The following is a 19,474-nucleotide window of genomic DNA, read 5'->3' on the forward strand; positions in this document are numbered from 1 at the left end:
TTTTTGCCCCTTATTCTTGACCCAAATGAACATTAATCTTTTTTATGTTTTTCTAGTGATCAACACCCTTGTGAAGTTAGAAAATGAAATTAGTTATATTATTTTTCAAACCAATCCCTCAATTTCCCATGATTATGATAAGCCTTCTTTGACTTTTAACATAACCCTTTTTTTATATAAACTACCATGTTTGAAAACCAAGGGTAAACTCCCACTTCCACACACAGAAAACTTCACAAATACCAACAGTAATATCCACACTAAATTGTAAACAAAAAACAAAATTTAACAACACAAAACACTTCGAACAACTTATACATAAAAACCTCTTCATCTCTATGTCCCAACATTTTCAATTTCTTGTTTTCTTTCTCTATCTTCAGAAACAAAATCAGAACTATCATCAGCAACAGACACCCCATCATTATAATCACCACAAAACATTTCATCATTCTCCAAACCAACCACTTTCTCCTTAGACTCACCCTTCAACAACTCAACCACTTCAAGAATCGTCGGTCTTTTTTCGGGCTGATTTCGCGCACAAACAAGCCCAACGAGAACAACCCGTTTCATTTCCTCAACATCATACTCCCCATTCAGTTTCGGGTCCGCAATTTCACTAAACTTTCTTTGACACGCCAATGGCAGTGCCCATTCGGTGATAGACCTTCTTGTTGCAGTACTTAGTTTCTCAATCGGTTTCTTGCCACTAGCTAACTCGAGTAAAAGAATGCCGAAGCTATAAACATCACAACTCTCGGATGCTTTTCCTAGCATCGCGTATTCAGGTGCTAAATACCCGAGTGTACCTTTCACTCTAGTCGTCACGTGAGTCGCACCATCTGGGATTAGCTTTGCAAACCCGAAATCCGCCACTTGGGCGTTGAACTCTGCGTCTAGTAACACATTGCTTGCTTTGATATCTCTATGAATAATATGTGGTGTGGCATGATGATGAAGATATCTGGATTATACAATATTTTTAATATATAATCAAGAAACTATAAAAATGTAAGCTTTAAACTTTAATTAGTCATTTTGGGCTTACAAAATTCCTTCTGCAGATCCAATGGCAACATTCATTCTTTTATTCCAATCAAGAAGGCATTCAGCAGAGTGTTGACCATGAAGATGTGACAGTAGACTAAGATTAGGCATGTAATCATACACAATCAAACGTTCTTGACCTTCGGCACAATATCCACGTAAGCTGAGTAGGTTTTTGTGTCGAACGCGTGCAAGGATTTCAACTTCAACTGCAAATTCCATCTCTGCTTTGTTGCTGTAAACCTTCAATCTCTTCACTGCAATCTACAAATTCAGTTAAAAGAATTAAAATATGGATAAGAGAATATAGTATCTTGGTGTTAATTGTTCATAATTAGAGGTGTAAACGAGCCGACCCATTCGTGAGCTACTCAAGATCAGCTTGTTAAAAACTCAAATCAAGCCCAACTTAAACGAGCTCGAGCTTTTATTAACACACATTTTAAGAACAAGCTCGAGCCCCCACTCCACATATCGAGCTCGAGCCAGCTTGCAAGCCAATACCAACTTTCTATTTGTATAATACTTATTCAATATATTCATATAATTACTGTATTATATATAAACATATGAAAAAAATACTTAAATAATATATCATATTATATATAAAAATTATAATTAAAAATATATACGTATAAAACTGGCAAAAATATATAAAAAACCATAACTAAATAACTAATGAATAATAAAAGAGCCAAGCTCGAGCTTTAAAAATACAAATCTAAACGAGCTGAGCTTTAGGTCAAGCCCGACTAAATTAAAATGAGCCGAGCTCGGGCTCAGCTCATAATAATAAAATGGGATTGAAGAATTACTTGAGATCCATCCCAAAGCTGGCCCCAATAAACACTGCCAAATCCACCTTCACCAAGCTTATTATCATAGTTAAAATTGTTTGTAGCAAATTGTAGTTCCTTCAATGAGAATATCCTCCACGTTGACTGTTTCTTCTTGTTCTGTTTACTGCAAAATTTTGAAAAACAAAACCCTAATTCAAATTCAACTAGAAGCAATTCACTTAAATCAAAATCATATATCACAATCATATCACTAATCACTTCAATCATACACTTAACATTATTTCCCCTAAATTTCATAAAAGTCAAAACCGATTGCCGTTGACTTAATTAGCTAGCAAACAAACACTCAAAACATGGAATTGAAACAGTTTAGAGCATAATTGAACAAAAAGTCAACGAAATTAGCTAATTCAGAGTTCAGATTATGTGTTTGTTTAATCAATTCAATAGCGATTTAAGTAAAACGTACCGATCGAGTCCTCCAAAGCAACAAAACATAGAACGTAAATCCATAAGCCGACAATCTTTCTTCAAAGGCGTATAGTCAAATTGACCAATTCAAAGCTACAATTGAAAGAAAAAGACAACACCCACAACGAAAATTCGATAAATTGATTCAAATTTTCAATAAAAAAGGATGAAAACAGGGGTTCTGATCGTGTACAGAGGAAGTAAGGAAGCTTTGGTGAATTGTAATATAATAATAATAATAATAATAATCTAACAGAGGATGAGCCAAGAGGAAGCAAAATGGGAAGCGTGAAAGTATTGAATTGTATTGGTTATGGGAGAAAGCTGACAATTTTAGAGAGAGAAAGTAAGGCTATTGGAGTTCCATGACTTTACTGGTATTGGAGGTATGGTAGGGAACGGGATGCTGAGGTGGCACATATTTATATTTCCATTTTTTCAACCTTTTTTTATTATTACAAGACGGTATGTTTTTTTTAAACGACCAAATAAGTAACGTCGGGTACTTCGTACGCGGCTCTATTGGCTAAAGGTAGCCCGAGCCGGCCACTAGTCCGGACGAACGGAGCCCCTAGCGGTCCACCTATTAAGGGATTCACCGGATAAAACCCGACCCTCACGCCCGCCAAGTGGTACTACAGCGAGGAGCCGGTAAAACCGGGTGAGATCAGGACTCGAACCCTGGCAAGCCAGAGTCATCTCTCATATCTCCCATATAGGTGATAGTGAGGTTTGAACCCCTACCTTTGAGTGCTCTACCATTAAGCCACATCCAATTTATATTACAAGACCGTATGTATATATATATATATATATATATATATATATATATCACACACATATTAATATAAATAGGTTAGAACCCGTGTAATACACGGGTTAGTAAAAAATCTATAATAAAAAAACATGTAGTACACATGGTAATAATAACACAAAAATGAAAAATAAATGATAATATAAACAATTACAAACATTTTTGTTAATATCATAAAATTACCAATAACATAAACGTAATAGACATTAGTGTTTTGTAGTAGTTAACAAACGTTACAAAACTCTAAAGTTTTATATTGGTAAGCTTTCATGAAGACTATATATATATAATATATTGCTTGAAAATCCACTTTTTTATTATATAGGTAGATATTATTAAATCCCAAACTCACATAGGCGACAAAAACCCCTCACCCCCTTCCTTGTCGCTCACGGGGGCGGTGTTCCCGCCCCTTGTCGTCCAGATATATTGCCCACTACAAATGATCTTAGTGGAAATACTCTCAAAACAACATGTCTTTCTCTCTGTTAGCTCACATACTCTTTGGTCCCGCCTTCCTCTTTATCAAGCGTTTTGTATAAAACGTCGGGAGACATTTTGAAGGACAAAATGCCCCGGAGTGTGTTCCTAGATGTTTCAAAGTTTGATTTAATGTACATTATTCAAATTTATTAATATTTTTGAGATTTGTCATCAGAAAGTTTTGGTGTTTCAAATACTTTACTGTGAATATGACATGAATATAATTATCATATTTAATTTGTTGTAGTTGTTAAGAACATGGAATCATACGAAAACTAGAAAAAGGTAAGAAAAGTAAACGTACTTGGAAATCTAATGAACATTTTCTAAGAAACTAATTAATGAGGTACTTAACAAATAATTACCGACTAGTATGGGGCCGATATGCAACACGGCTTACAGTTATGTATGGGGTTTAGATTACTAATATTCATCCTAACAAACTAAGTTAATTTTTAAGTGTTCTTAAAACACTTGTATATTCATATAATTTTCTTTATACTTTTTATGAGTGTTATCACTTTTCCATACATTATGATTCAATATATATTGAAGAAACAAAAATCGAACTAGTAAGTTGGGTCTAAATGTCTAATGATGGCGCTTCCACATATCATATCTGAGCCAAATGTCGTTAGGGGTCTTTCTTTGACCAACCTCTGACGTGAAAATCAGTGGTGGGGTAATAAGAGGAGAAGATGATGACATGCTATGAAAAAGTATATTGCTGAGTGACGAATGAACGTACGTGTCTTGGATGTTGTCATTTCAATATATACTAAGCATGGTTACCTATTACTGTCAATGTATGATAAGTCTCCCTTCTGCATGAAAACCAAATTTCGACAAAGAATCGTAAGGTATCCATAATGGACGTGCAGGAAGTGCTTGTGATTATATGACTTTTAAAGTACGATACTTAAAATTAATCTTGTGATCACCGTAACTCTGTTTATATATCTTATTCTTGGCCAATATTTTAGGGCGTGTAGGGATCACATTATTGTATTAAGTATTCATGTTGACGAATTGACGTTATTTTGAATCTTAGTAGTCACACTTCAATAATTGGGGCTAGAAAACAAATATACAAAATGTGAATAAGATAATAAAATGTATATTATGATAAATTTTGTAGATGTGTTAATCATATACACAATTCTCGTACATAAACATTTTAATCATATAAGGAATACAATTTTATATACTTTAAAATAGTGATTGATAAGAAACATTAATTCGGTCTTTAGATGTGTACAAATAATTTGCAGTCTGGTATAATGAATATATAGTAGGTGCGCCTAACAATCAATCATAAAACTATATTTATTAAAACAATTCCAAAATGTTGTTTTCTATTCCATACCTTCTTTGTTTCTTATAAAGACACATCGAACCGTCGAATCAGAAAAATTGGGAAACTTTTAGGGTAATACATAATCTAGAAAAATAATTAACTAATAATCAAAAACGTCTTCAAGAAATCATGCGGACTTCTCACCCCGGGATGACAAAAAAACAATGAAGAAATGTGACGTGTTCGTTGGTATGGAATAAAGAAAGGATGCAAGAAACATATAAAGCTAGGTATGACATCGGTCATTAAAAGCAACTAGTCTTCTGGTCAAATGGCATATGCATGATTATTAAGGCATGAGATCATTGATGTCTTAAAACCATGTGTAGTGAGAGAGTTGTGGGTGACGAGGCCCAAAACTCTCCCCTACACTGCCCCCTTCAAAGTTATGGGTTTCAAAGTTATGTACATAACTTTAAAAGAGGTGGCGTTTTAGAGAGAGAGAGAGAGAGTGGAGGGGATAATAATGATTGTATGAGAGTTATGGACTTTTTACCACTTTTTACAATTACAAAACTCTCAAACTTAACAGCCACATGTCGTAAAAAGCCCAAGTGTAGAATGTTTTGATTACACATTGTCTATGTTTGAACCCTGACTCTAATGAGTTTTTTCACATTGGTAGGTTTGTATGAATGATTTACATTTTGTTTCAAAAATGCTAACTTGGGTATTAATGATAGTTTTAAATGTGGTTGAGAAAACATCCATCACTAAAAACATAAAGGCAAAGTAGGAGTCAAAGTTTTAATAAGGTGTAGATAGATTGGGTTTTGACTTTACATAACCTAACTAGTGAAAATAAACCAATCCAACTACAATGATGTTACTGATATATTTGAAGTGATTAATTTGGATTTATAACAAGAAAACGAATTGACTGTTGGGAGTTAATGAGTTATAGGCGGAATTTGGCTTGAAGACAAGGGCAATTTGTCATAGTTTTCTACAAACTATTTTGTTTTGTAAAATTAAATTAAATCAACCACAACTGGATCATCAATGACAATGTCAAGAACTTTTGTAAATAGAGAAATAAAATTGGTCTGTAAAAATAGGTAGATTCACGTATGGTAAAAATAACAAATAATTTCAAAAGTTTAACATTACAAACAACTTTTTTAAAAGCTGATAAAAAGAGCATTTGCGACTACAATAAGCGTATGAACAGCGAACAACTAATTGCAGAAGCCAAAACCGTTTGAACTATGTTCTTTCGAAATTTCAAATTGGAAATAAAATTGATTTAATTTGTTTGTTCAAATCACGGAAACTAAAATTGATTTAACGTGTAACCTAATACGGAGTATAAGTATACTGAAAAATGAAAATGGAACACAAGTAAATGGGGGCCTTTGAGCTATAAATTATAAGTGAGATTGAAAAAAGGCCTGGTCCAATTATAAGTGCAAAATCATATTTTTAAACGTTAACCGGGCTTATGTGAGTATGGCCCCTAACATCCAAGTGGATCCGCCCATGTGGATTTAGATATTGCTTTTTCAGTTTTTTGTTAGAAAAGTATACGCGTATATTATATTCAAAAGAAATCTATAGTGGGTATCCATTGGATAGGAAACTAGTGAAAACCAACTTCATTATATTGAGTGATAATTGAGTATTTATCCATTCAGAAAAACAAGTGTTTATTTGACCTAAATTGACGGATAACCAAGCTTAATATATATTTATATAGGGTTAGGTTATTATAAAAACACTTTGTTTCCTAAAAAGCCTAAGAATAATTATAGACCATTGGATCAAGGCATCCAAGGGTTGAGATTAAAAGTTAAAAAAAACCCACATAGTTTCCAATTTTGCCTTCCACCATAGTTTCTCAGGGCAAAAGTGTCCAAATATTTTATTGTAATATGGAACTACCATTTCTTCCGTCAAAATAAATGAAAAGGAACACGATTATGATGCTATTTTATAGGCTTTTTTAATTTTTTCAAAAACATCAGTTCCATAACTTCAAAAACTTGTATGATACGATGTTTAATCCTTGAATCAAAACACAATCAATCCCCTAAATCACGCTATTAATTGCGTTTTAGTGACTGTTTTATTTTTTAAAACACTTTTATAAACTAACACACTATAAACAAAAAAATAATTATTATCACAACCATCGTGAAACACAACATTTATAACAAAAAACTATGTATGCAATTTAATATGAACTAGAGCACCATTACGAAGAACCAATTGATTTAAACAATACACGTATCAACAATGGTAATCAATTGATTTACAATTCTCGCCATCCATCAAATAATTTATGCTATTGTTTGAACTATGAAAAAAAATTGTATGTTAGTTTTTTTGAATAATATAAATCACGTTCAGATTTCCTTGATCAGTTGATTGTAGGAAATCAACAGTTATATAAATTTAGAATATAATTAAATGAATTAGAAAATTACCATACAACCCTTGAATGTAAATATAGTGTAATGACACATGTCAATTATCAACTGGTTCTTACCATTTTCATGAAACTATATATTTTTATTTAATCCCTTTTCTAAGTTGGATGTCAAAAAGTTGTAAGATTTACCACATATAAATCACATATACATGCACATCGTAAGATTTACCCCCCTCCCCCCCTTCGTAGAACATAGGGAAGACATCGTACTATCAAACCATATTCCGTAGGAACAATACTGTTTTCACATTAGAGTGTTGGTTCAAAATAATAATTACTAGAAGTTGATGTACTTTTGTCTCAATAGTACTAGTCACTACCGCTTGCAACGGAAAGAATAACATCATCTTATCACATGTGGTGTGCAACAAAAGTATTCTTGGCTTATTGTGATCTTTTGCATAAATAATAATCTGAACCGTCAACTACAAATCGCCACAAAACCTTATCACCTTCGCCACATAGCTTTCTTTTATCATTACGTGTTTAGCCACATTTACAGGATACCCTCACAAAACCAACCAATGGCATCCACAGCACCACCTCTTACCGCCAAATTCCTACCTAAACTCCCACCGTCCAAGCGGCGGGTTTTAGTTTTACATACAAAAACCACCATCATAACCACCAACGTCCACAGGAGAACACATGCAATACGAATTGTAAATACCGCTGCAAAAGGCGGTGGAAATGGAAGAATTATGTTCTCAGACGTGGTGGTGACACGGCCAAGGGACGTGCTTAAGGGTAGAAAATGGAGTGCTGTGGACATAGTGACCGCGGTAGCAGTGGCTGCGATGCACTTGCTATGTGTTATGGCTCCGTTTACGTTCAACTGGAGAGCTTTATGGGTTGCAGTAGGGTTGTATGTCGTGACTGGACTTCTTGTTATTACTCTCTCGTTTCATAGAAATTTGTCACATAAAAGTTTTAAGCTTCCCAAATGGCTTGAATATGCATTTGCATATTGTGGTGTTCAGGCTCTTCAGGTAAATATTAATATCAAATATGTTATGTTTCCGATATTCAAGAGATTAGTTTTTGGTTATTATAAACGATGAATTCTGTAGGGTAACCCGATCGATTGGGTGAGTACGCATCGGTATCATCATCAGTATTGTGATTCGGAGAGAGATCCCCATAGCCCGCTTGAAGGATTCTGGTTTAGTCACATGAGTTGGTTGTTTGATACCGACACCATTACAGAAAGGGTAAGTGTAGAGCTATACTAGCCGTATGAGTGGTCCATATTATGATGAAAATTTCATTCGGCCATGTATAAAGTGTTATACTAAGTTTTATAGTTTTACTAAAACTGACTGATATGACACTAGGGTATTGTGTCAAAAGTCACATGGACGTGACATGTCTGTATGAGTATTATAACCTCATACGACATGTATGATGTGGCATGCATGCTGGTGTGCCTATTTGGGGGCGGTGTATGTAAGTCATTACCTGATTCCTTACGTTTTTGTTATAGTGTGGAGAACAAAGCAACGTTGGAGATTTGGAGCAACAACCATTTTATAGATTTCTTCGAACAACTTACATAGCACACCCAATTGCCCTCGCTCTTCTTCTATATGCAATTGGAGGATTACCCTTTATCGTATGGGGAATGGTACATTTTTTGTATGCTTTTACTTCGAATATAAAATCATAACATAGCCACTAGAAGAATGTATGCATGTTTGTTTGTTTAAAAACAGGGGGTGAGGATAGTGTGGGTGTATCACATTACATGGTTTGTGAACTCAGCTTGTCATGTATGGGGACACCAAGCGTGGGACACCGGTGATCTTTCTCGTAATAATTAGTAAGAATTTGTGGTATTGATCATGGGTGACTGTAAAAATAACCGATGAATATGGAATTGAGCAGGTGGGTGGGGATATTGGCATTTGGAGAAGGATGGCACAATAACCATCATGCATTCGAGTACTCGGCTAGACATGGGTTAGAGTGGTGGCAGGTAGATATGACATGGTATATGATTCGTCTTCTTGAGATTATTGGGCTCGCCGTTGATGTTAAGCTACCAACCCCTGCTCATATTCAAAGAACGGCTTTCTCTCCGAAGACTTGATATATATGGCACTAATATTATGTTGAAAACTGAAAACCGTAAGACCCGTTAATTGAATTGCACATAGGGTATAAACTATGATTAAAAGCAGTAGGAGAGGAGAACATAGGCGCTTACATAACTGTCTTGTGTATCAAGCAATGGGCGCGGTTGTGCATGCGAGTCTTGACATATTGTTTGTTCCGAAATGAACAACCTTAACTTTAGTTTAAGATCTTGCATTATAACTTTATTGTCTTATTTTGGTTTTTAACCATTACAATTATCAAAGTGTGTGACCATTTTAAAGGAAATGTTGAACGTGTCCTATTGTGCAAAGTGTTTGAGATAGAAAAATAAGTAGATAAATAAATAAAAATAAGTTAGCCTTTAACTTAGGCGGTAAAGGAACCAAAACGTGAATTTTCTTACAAGGTTAGGTTGATGAAGGGTCGACGGAGCCGGAGCCACCCCTATCAGGGTCATTTTTGTTCGGTACCGAGATGGGTAGTGTTCTTGTTGGTAGTAAATCCATACCGAACCCATTCCGTCCACCCTAATGGGATGGCTAAGGCAGTGTTGGTTTGATCTTAAGGTATGGGCTCGAATCCCTTATGGTGCATTCCTTTATTTCTTTGGTTTCTTACAACTTTGTTCATTTGACAACTTTAATCCTTTAGGTTTAACAGTTTTGTTTAATCGATCACAAACTTCAACTAAGTAATTAATAAGATTATTAGTTAACTTTTATTTTTATTTATATTATTACTATAATGAACAAAGCCAATACCAAATGAATTTCCATCGTTCCTCAGCCGCAACATTCAGGCTTAATCGCTACCGACCGATAATTCCCGTCACGTTCTCACTGCAAAGTCTGCAATACACGGGTTAAAAGCAATTATTTTTTGTTATTTTATTATTAGCAAGTATTGTAATTGTGACCCACAAAACTACTAAATGTGACAAGAAAAATAAATATGAGAACTTTAGTATGTAAATTACCAAATATGACGCAGTGAATTACTGAACGTGACTCGAGTGTGATATTAAGGTATAATGTTAACGTACTATTGTATATGAGATTAAGGTATAATGTTAACTTTTGTATATTGTAAAGTTATTGTCGGGTTACTTGACTTAGGTATATGTATTCATTTAAAAACATTTAAAAACATGTGCAGTCAAAACTTTTCAAATAAATGTTTTGTGTGACACGTGGCATCTCAGTCAATCGAATAATTTTGCAAAAAGTTAAGTAGTATATAATATCACATAACCCTCTTTCGGTCATTACAAAATTATTAATATTTTAATACAAATAAAAGAATAAATTAAAAGGGAAAAAAAACTTGACTGGATAACTCTCCACCTCTCCAGCATTTTGTACAAAATGTCGGCCTCCTAAACGCCGTCCAAAACGCCTTGGGGTGGTGTTCCCCGACGCTTAAGTCAACACTCCACCCAAAATTTTGTCACTGCAGATGATCTTATATATGGTTACACAACTATCCAATAACTCAGGAAGACCGGAAAGGGCTTGGGGGATAAAAAGGACATAGGGATTTCACAAACGTAATAATGATTTTTGGTACTTTATTTTAACCCATGGTAATGTTTTTTTTCAATTAGTGACGTTTTGAATTTTGATTATTATATAAGTGTTGGTTTAGCTTTAGACCGGAGCAGATGTTACGCGAGACGTCTAGAGGCAAAAATACAAAGACAAAAATACTAGATCGGGTAATACCTATCCGAACCCGATGGAAAAACCCAAAATCTGACATAAATTGGACGGGTAATATATACCCGACCCGTTAGTTTTTGGGACGGGTTTGGGATTTGTTTTGAATTTTTTCGCGGGTTTGGGATTTCTAATATACCGGATTACCTGATCCGATTACCCGATAACATAAACCTATTTACCCGATTATATACCCGATGTAACCGATATAGCTTATTATTATATATATACTATATTCCAAATATATTATTTGTCGAAACTTATTTATGTCAATTATTTGAGACAATTTATCTTTATGGTAACAACCTTTGTAATCGATTAGTTATATTTTGTCAAAACCTGGTAGAAACCTAGCGGGTTTTAGCCGGGTATACCCGACGGATATTTTATCAAAACCCGATGGGAAAACCCGAAACCCAACAGGTAATTACCCGATTAAAACTCGACGGGTTGAAACGAATTTTCATAACCAGGTATGAGTTTAGGAATACCCAAACCCGACCCATTGTCATCCCTAGTATTAGGGCTTAGACTCTCTCCTTATGAAAATATAAGCCTAAAAAAACACGTGAGGTAATGGGTGACATTAAGTTTAGATATTATCTTTTAAGTTAACATCATAATCATCAATAAATGCTATTTGGATCAATGTTTTCAATGCCTGAAATTCTCAAGCCGCCCACAAACTTGAGTGAACTAAATTGATAGCTTCGTCTTCTCTGCAACCGGCCAAATTATAATTAAAAATATAAATGGTTAATTATATATAGGTTCTTGAGTAATAGACCATTAAAACTCTGAATTTCCTTACTAGCCTAGTCCCCTCTTGATCTATAAGTTATCCAAATTTGAAAAATAGAACTAGCTTCAAACTTGAATTATTAGCTTTCATTTCTCCATTATTTGTTAACTTTTTGTAAAACATTCACCGTTGGAGTATCTATCTCTAACTCTATGTTTATTATACTTACCAACACATATTTTATTTTTCCTCCTTTTTATACATTAACCAAAAAATATAGATGCTTGAATATGAGCCTCTAAATATATAGATGTACTTTAGTTTTCAATAAACTTTTATTTATCTAAAGAAATTCTAATGTAGTGGTGTTTTTTTGCTTTTCTCTAATTTTCTTTTATTTTATATAAAATTTGTGGATTTAGAGACTTCAATGTGAATGCACTTAGCGAATAGTAATTTCAAGAATATGTATTAATATTAGAGAAATAATATCATAACACCATAATATTAACAATAAGCGCTTATAAGCTATTTTGAACTAAAAAGAAACTTTAATAAAATAATAGTTTTGAGTCCAAATTTGAATTATGAGTTTAAACATATTTAAACTTATAGGGTCGAGATACTATACAATAATGTCTTAACGTACGATAGGTACGCGAGACGCTCAAAGGCAAAACTACTAAAACACTCAAAATGTTCAACCAAAAGCTTACAACGCTCAGCCAAAAACTAAAACGCTCAAAAACGGATTTCGTGAAAAAAGTAAAAAATTAATCGATTAACGATCCAAAATTGTTTATATCGGTGAATCAATAATTAATTGGATATATATTGATAATTTTGAAATCTTGTGATGTAATTTCATTAATCAATTTCATGAAATATAAGTATTTTTGTATTTTTATACGTTAAACAATTATTGTATTACATATTTTGTCTAAAGTTATAATTGTGCAATGATATTATATTTTGAAATTAACGATATATTACACGAATTAAATGGAATTTAATTGGATATGAAATTTGAAGTATGCTTTTGACTAAATAAAAAGATATTTTTTAAGCTTGAGATGATTGACCAAATTTTAACCTACTCTCTTATAATCGCCAACGGTTTACGGTAAAAGCATATTAATATACCATCAATGAGCCAATTATCTATTATCTAATATAAGTCATAGAGAATGTCGGCGCACAAGAAGGATTTTCAGTTTTTTTTTTTTTTTTGTTTTCCTTTTTCAAATTGATCCTTTTATTGTTTTTTTCACAAATCAATTTTAAGATTTTTTATTTTTTTTTTATTTTTACAATTTGACTTTGTTATTGTATTTTTTTCTTTTACCGACCAATGTTGCGTAATCTAATAGCCCTAATGTCTCGGCCCGAAAATGCTTGGGTTTCACCAACACTCTATTTTTTTGTTTTTTTAGTTGTAGCACTGCAACTAATGTAATGACAACTGACCGATGTCGTGTAGCCTCATCGCCTCAACGCCCGGGCCCAACGATGCTCGGGTTTTACCAACATCCGAGTTTCATTGACTAATGTCACACCATTGGGCCACATCAATTTTTTTTTGTTTTTTTCCTGTTTTAGTTCCGAAACGTAATGAACGTGATCAAAATCGACTGACCATGTCAGCACCCAAGAACCATAAAGCTTTGTTTTACCAACACGACAACGTCATACCCATGTTTTATCGTTCGGACAATCGTCTATTTATTATTTATAACTTAATTTGACGATTTTATTTGGGTTTTTACTTTCGGTTTTAACCAACATTGTTTATACCATAACGAACGTAACCGAAACCGATTGAATTCACGTCGACTATCTGTCGTAACGTTTGGATTTTACCAATGATGACGTTTTACCAATGCCCCGGTTTCAATGCTCGGGTTTTATCAACTGCTATGCTTAGGTTTTAACAGCTGATTTCGTCGCGCAACGTGCGAGTAATTAACTAGTTATTCAATAATCGATACGCTTTGGTTTGACAAGATAACCGAATGCTACCACCGCCGTCAATCCCTCCTCAACATTTCCATAAATCTTGATAAATGATAATGCCTGCGACTTTCCAACTATTCCGAAGCCGTCTTAAAATTCTTCACTGACAAAACTAAGTTTTCGGTTCGGATTCAATATAGATACGCGTTATACTAAGTTAAAAAATAACCTTATTACAACCCTCCAAATAAAAAATTATGTTTCGCCACTTTTTCGTGAGTTAATTCCAAAACATAGGTAGGTAACACTAAAAATAATAATAATAATAAAGTTATGTCCATATAAACTTTGCCACGTGGATTTCTTTACAATATATTACGTGTTTTGTAGTTTTGCAATTTTCCCCTTCGTCACAAAATCGGATATAAAAGAGACACTTTACATTGATAAGAATTGAATCACCAATGGAATCAACAACAGTGCCACCTCTTACCACCAAATTCATTCAAAATCCAAATTTATCGTGAAGACATGCATCGCAAGTTGTAGGAAGTGATGGAAAGGGAAAAATTATGTTCTCGGACGTCGTGGTGACACAGCCAAGGGAGGTGTTTATTGGTAGAAAATGGAATGCTGTGGACATAGTGACCGCGGTAGCAGTGGCTGCGATGCACTTGCTATGTGTTATGGCTCCGTTTACGTTCAACTGGAGAGCTTTATGGGTGGCAGTAGGGTTGTATGTCGTGACTGGACTTCTTGGTATTACTCTCTCGTTTCATAGAAATTTGTCACATAAAAGTTTTAAGCTTCCCAAATGGCTTGAATATGCATTTGCATATTGTGGTGTTCAGGCTCTTCAGGTAAATATTAATATCAAATATGTTATGTTTCCGATATTCAAGAGATTAGTTTTTGGTTATTATAACTGATGATTTTTGTAGGGGAACCCGATCGATTGGGTTAGCACGCATAGGTATCATCATAAGTATTGTGATTCGGAGAGAGATCCCCATAGTCCGATCGAAGGATTCTGGTTTAGTCACATGAGTTGGTTGTTTGATGGGGAGATCATCGTAAAAAAGGTAAGGACAAAAAGGAGATGGTTGTTTGTTTAAATCGACATTTGACAAAGTTATACGGTACCTATAACATTTTTGTCATATCGTATTTTCCATATGAGTTGGTTGTTTTTGACTACACCATTACAAAATGGAGAATTCGCGAGTTGTCCGTAATAAAGTTAAATTTCATTTATGTACCCACAAATCAAGAGTTCCAGAAATGTCTTTTCCAAACACGTCGTTGCCGCCTCCGTTTTTTCTACTCTCCCGACGTGTTTGTTCTCTAATCAAATAATGTCAGTTGGCCGCAAACAGGTCATCCCGACGAGTTTTGTTGAAGAAAACAAGTCATCCATTGAGTTGTTGATAACACATGACGTCTACTTATTGGTCAACACGTCATACCTTCTTAAAAACACGTCGCTGACGACATGTTTGGATGGGACATGTCTGGAACTATTGATTTATTATGACCTAAACGGAATTTCTCTTTTATGACATTGTGAAAATTTTCCCTTATAAAGGGGTAAGGTCCGCAAGGACAAAGTTATACGCACACTAGTGACATAGTATCCATATATATATTTGGCATTTGACAAGCTATACGGTTCGTATAACTTTTTCATCATATTATATATTTCCTATGATATGACGAAATGTTCAAATGATCATCATATAAGGTGTTATATAAGCTCTTATATTGGTTTATTTATATCTATAACTTTCCCCAAAGTGTTTGATGTGACAATGTGGCGTATATAATTTCTTTGAGCGAATTTCTAACATTAGACGTTTAATTACCCACCTCACGTTTTTGTTATAGTGTGGAGAACAAAGCAATGTCAGAGATATGGAACAACAAGCATTTTATAGATTTCTTCGAACAACTTACGTTCTACACCCAATCGCCCTAGCCTTTTTTCTATACGCACTTGGGGGACTACCCTTTATCGTATGGGGACTGGTATGATACTTATATGCTTTTACTTTGAATTTAAAATCATAACACCATAGGAATTAGACTATTAGAGCGATATATGCATGTTCGTTATTGCTATGTATGTTTGAAAACAGGGAGTAAGGATAGTGTGGGTATATCACATTACATGGCTAGTGAACTCTGCTTGTTATATTTGGGGAAACCAAGCATGGAACACCGGTGATCTTTCTCGTAATAATTGGTAAGTATTTATGGTTTTGTTCACCGGTGACTATAATAGTAATCGATGAACATGTAATTGAATAGGTGGGTGGGGATACTGTCATTTGGAGAAGGATGGCACAACCACCATCACGCATTTGGATACTCGGCTAGACATGGCTTACAATGGTGTCAGATAGATATGACATGGTATATGATCCGTCTTCTCGAGATTATTGGATTGGCTATTGATGTCAAGTTACCAATACCAGCTCATATTCAAAGAATGGCTTTCCCTACCAAGACTTGATCTATATGGCCATGTAAAATGAAAACCACGAGAAGACAAATTCAATTATACATAGGGAATAAAATATAATAGTAACAATACTTGGCTTGTGGCAAATCCTTGTGTGTTTAAAGTTGTACGGTTGTTAATAAATCATTTTGAAGTATTGTATATGATATACTTAAAGTATCATTAAAATCTAAAATAGTGGCACAAAATTTAAATGTAACAAAAACGAGTGGCACTAAACGACCTTTTTTTGTTGCATATGATATTAAGATATATTGTTAAGTATGGTATAGTTGTCGGCACACTGAGTTAAACTTTTACTCGGGCGTATGTTTTGTTACACGACTATCTCGGAAGACTTAGAAGAGCGGCCGAGGTGTAAAAAGAACAAAGGGTTGTCATAAACATACTATTGACTTTTCTGTATTTTGTTTGACTCATTCTAATGTTTTACTCGGTTAACGGAATGACGTTTCTAATTAATGCATTGATATAGTAGGGGTCAGTGTGGTTGGCCATCAGCGACGGTTGTTGGCCGGCTAACAATCAAGAGGTGGTGGTTGTGGTGGTGGTTTTGCTGGGGCGCCGATGATGGCGAGAGACAACTGGAAACAATCCAATGATAGATTCTAATTCATTTGCGAATCATGATTAAAACTAAAACTCAAAAACCTTTCATAGATAAATTATTACAAGTCCAATTATCTAAGATATGTAAATGACAAGTTTGGTGCCGCTAAGCCACCACTGGGCCACTTGGCGGCACCTTACTTGTCCATAACATTTTTTTTTGTACCGTAACGAATATAACTGAAGCTGACCGAACAACAATTTTTTTTTTTTTTTGTTTTAATTCCGATAATGTAGCGGAAGTGATGGAAACCGACCGAATTTGCATAGCTTTACCATCTCAACGCACGAGACCGAATACACTCGGGTTTTACCAAAAAGTTAATGCCCAAGTTTACCGACCGGTGCCACTCCATTGGTTCACTCAGTGTTTATATTCCCCCCTTTTTTTAGCTATGGTACCGTAACAAACGTAGCCAAACCGACCGAATTTGTGTCCAGTTACCGCCTCGATGCCCAGAACCGACAACACTTGGGTTTTATAATCGTCCGGGTTTACCAACCAAACAAATGTCATTTTAATAATTTATCTTTTTTATATGTTAATTTGACGAATATATTTTCTAGGCTTAATGTGAAAGTTTTACCAATGATGTCTAACCATAACGAACATAAATGTTACTGACTGAATTCACGTCGAATTACCAGCGTAACGCTCGAGTTTTACCGACACGCGGTTTCAACGTTGAGGTTTCACCAACTGCCCCGACCCAACGCGCCGAGTATAATCCGTAACAAATTTCATTTCCTTTTGAGAAACTCGTGCGAAAACCAAGTCTTGAAAACATATAGAGGTGTTAAAGTTTAAGACAACAACTAGAGTAATTGAAATATAACAAAGTATTAGTATAATAAGTAATAATAATCTAATGCCATACTTAACGTATTAAACCTCACAACCATAGACTTTGCCGTGGATATCTTCATAATTACGTGTTGAAGTTTTGCAGTATTTCCTCTTCATCGGGTATAAGATAGAATATTACTTTTTTTCCCTATGAATAGTGGCGAAATTTGATTGATGTGACTGTATGACTCATATGATGTGAAAGCATGTGTTATCCCGTATGATGTAGCATGTATATAGTTTGCAAAAGTCATAAGAGTTGTATAAACGTCATACAACCAACATGATAGCAGATATGCTGACGTGCATATTTAAGGGTGGCGTATATAATTTCGTTCACCCAATTCATTACATTGCACATATGATTACCCGCATTGCAGAGAACATCTCTATGTCAGAGATTTGGAGCAACAAGCATTTTATAGATTTCTTCGAACAACTTATGTTGTACACCCAATCGCCCTAGCCCCTTTTCTATATGCAATTGGTGTTAAATTGGCAAGCAAATATCAAGAACCAAAACATACCGATCGTTGAACAACTTTGTTCGACTCTTTCTTATTAAGAAGAAAACGACAGAAAGATTACATATATAAAACAAAGAAACTAAATGGGTTTATATAATGGGGAAAGTGAATACGGTGCTGTCACACGCCTAACCTTACACGTAAAACCTTCCAAAACTACGTCGTTTTAATTAAAAATTACCAAAATTGAATTTGAAATGCCCATTTCCCTTATTCCCTTACTGTTTTCATCTAATTAATTAAGATTATAATTGGTAACTAAAAATCGAAATTATTTTAGTTACTTTTGTTTTAATAGAAACTGGAAACAAATAAAAACGAAACCCTAAGGTGTTATTTTTCAATTAAAATTGTCAAATAGTCTAATACTATTAAGTATGAATATGTTTTCTGATTTAAGAATTTCATTTAAGAATACCCCAAGTCCTAATCCTTTCCAAACACATCTACCGGCTCAAATTTCAAATTAAACATTATCTTTATTTTAAACAATAAAATAAAACTAATTAAACAAACTTAACCCTTGAGTATTAGATCTCCTCCAAACCACCCCTTCGAGATCAACCGAACCGCCCTTTGATGTTGTAATTTTTATCAATTGGGGACTACCCTTTATCGTATGGGGAATGATAGTATATATGCTTGTGTGCTTTAACTTCAAATTTAAAATTTCATTACCATAGATATGACTTATGAGAACAATAGATGCGTGTTCGTCACTTGTTCAATTACATCAATGTATGCTTGTTGGATAATAGGGAGTGAGGATAGTGTGGGTGTATCACATTACTTGGTTGGTGAACTCTGCTTGTCATATTTGAGGACACCAAGCATGAGACACTGGTGATCTTTCTCGTAATAATTGGTAAGAATTTGTGATTTGGATTATAGATGACTATAAAAGTAATCGATGAACATGAAACTGAACACGTGGGTCGGGATACTAGCATTTGGAGAAGGATGGCACAACAACCATCATGCATTTGGGTATTCGGCTAGGCATGGGTTAGAATGGTGGCAGATAGATATGACATGGTATATGATATGTCTTCTTGAG

At 34.5% G+C, this 19,474-nt stretch overlaps 2 protein-coding genes, 1 long non-coding RNA gene and 1 pseudogene across 4 annotated transcripts; 3 read left to right on the forward strand and 1 right to left on the reverse strand.

Annotated features, from left to right (window-relative positions):
* Window positions 1-318: 318 nt before the first annotated feature.
* LOC143587875 (PTI1-like tyrosine-protein kinase At3g15890) lies at window positions 319-2,689 on the reverse strand. Its single transcript, XM_077069044.1, has 4 exons — window positions 2,320-2,689; window positions 1,866-2,013; window positions 1,052-1,314; window positions 319-967 (listed from the first exon to the last, which is right to left on the reverse strand). The coding sequence occupies exons 1-4, from the start codon at window positions 2,361-2,363 to the stop codon at window positions 337-339; spliced, it is 1,086 nt and encodes a 361-aa protein (XP_076925159.1). The 5' UTR covers window positions 2,364-2,689; the 3' UTR covers window positions 319-336.
* On the forward strand, window positions 2,081-2,414 carry LOC143587885 (uncharacterized). The gene is made up of 2 exons (XR_013144990.1): window positions 2,081-2,278; window positions 2,310-2,414. It is a non-coding gene; the product is annotated as an uncharacterized LOC143587885 (long non-coding RNA).
* A 5,241-nt stretch (window positions 2,690-7,930) lies between the features above and the next one.
* On the forward strand, window positions 7,931-9,524 carry LOC143587902 (palmitoyl-monogalactosyldiacylglycerol delta-7 desaturase, chloroplastic-like; annotated as a pseudogene). The gene is made up of 5 exons (XR_013144993.1): window positions 7,931-8,395; window positions 8,477-8,617; window positions 8,890-9,030; window positions 9,119-9,225; window positions 9,291-9,524. The product of XR_013144993.1 is annotated as a palmitoyl-monogalactosyldiacylglycerol delta-7 desaturase, chloroplastic-like (transcript).
* Window positions 9,525-14,385: 4,861 nt separating this feature from the next.
* Window positions 14,386-16,633, forward strand: LOC143587892 (palmitoyl-monogalactosyldiacylglycerol delta-7 desaturase, chloroplastic-like). The gene is made up of 5 exons (XM_077069057.1): window positions 14,386-14,773; window positions 14,855-14,995; window positions 15,798-15,938; window positions 16,049-16,155; window positions 16,221-16,633. The coding sequence occupies exons 1-5, from the start codon at window positions 14,486-14,488 to the stop codon at window positions 16,423-16,425; spliced, it is 882 nt and encodes a 293-aa protein (XP_076925172.1). The 5' UTR covers window positions 14,386-14,485; the 3' UTR covers window positions 16,426-16,633.
* Window positions 16,634-19,474: the final 2,841 nt, after the last annotated feature.

Source organism: Bidens hawaiensis, unplaced genomic scaffold (genome assembly GCF_021521415.1).
Source record: "Bidens hawaiensis isolate Kalapana, Puna unplaced genomic scaffold, B.hawaiensis_p1.1 tig00001575_1, whole genome shotgun sequence".
NCBI lineage: Eukaryota > Viridiplantae > Streptophyta > Magnoliopsida > Asterales > Asteraceae > Bidens > Bidens hawaiensis.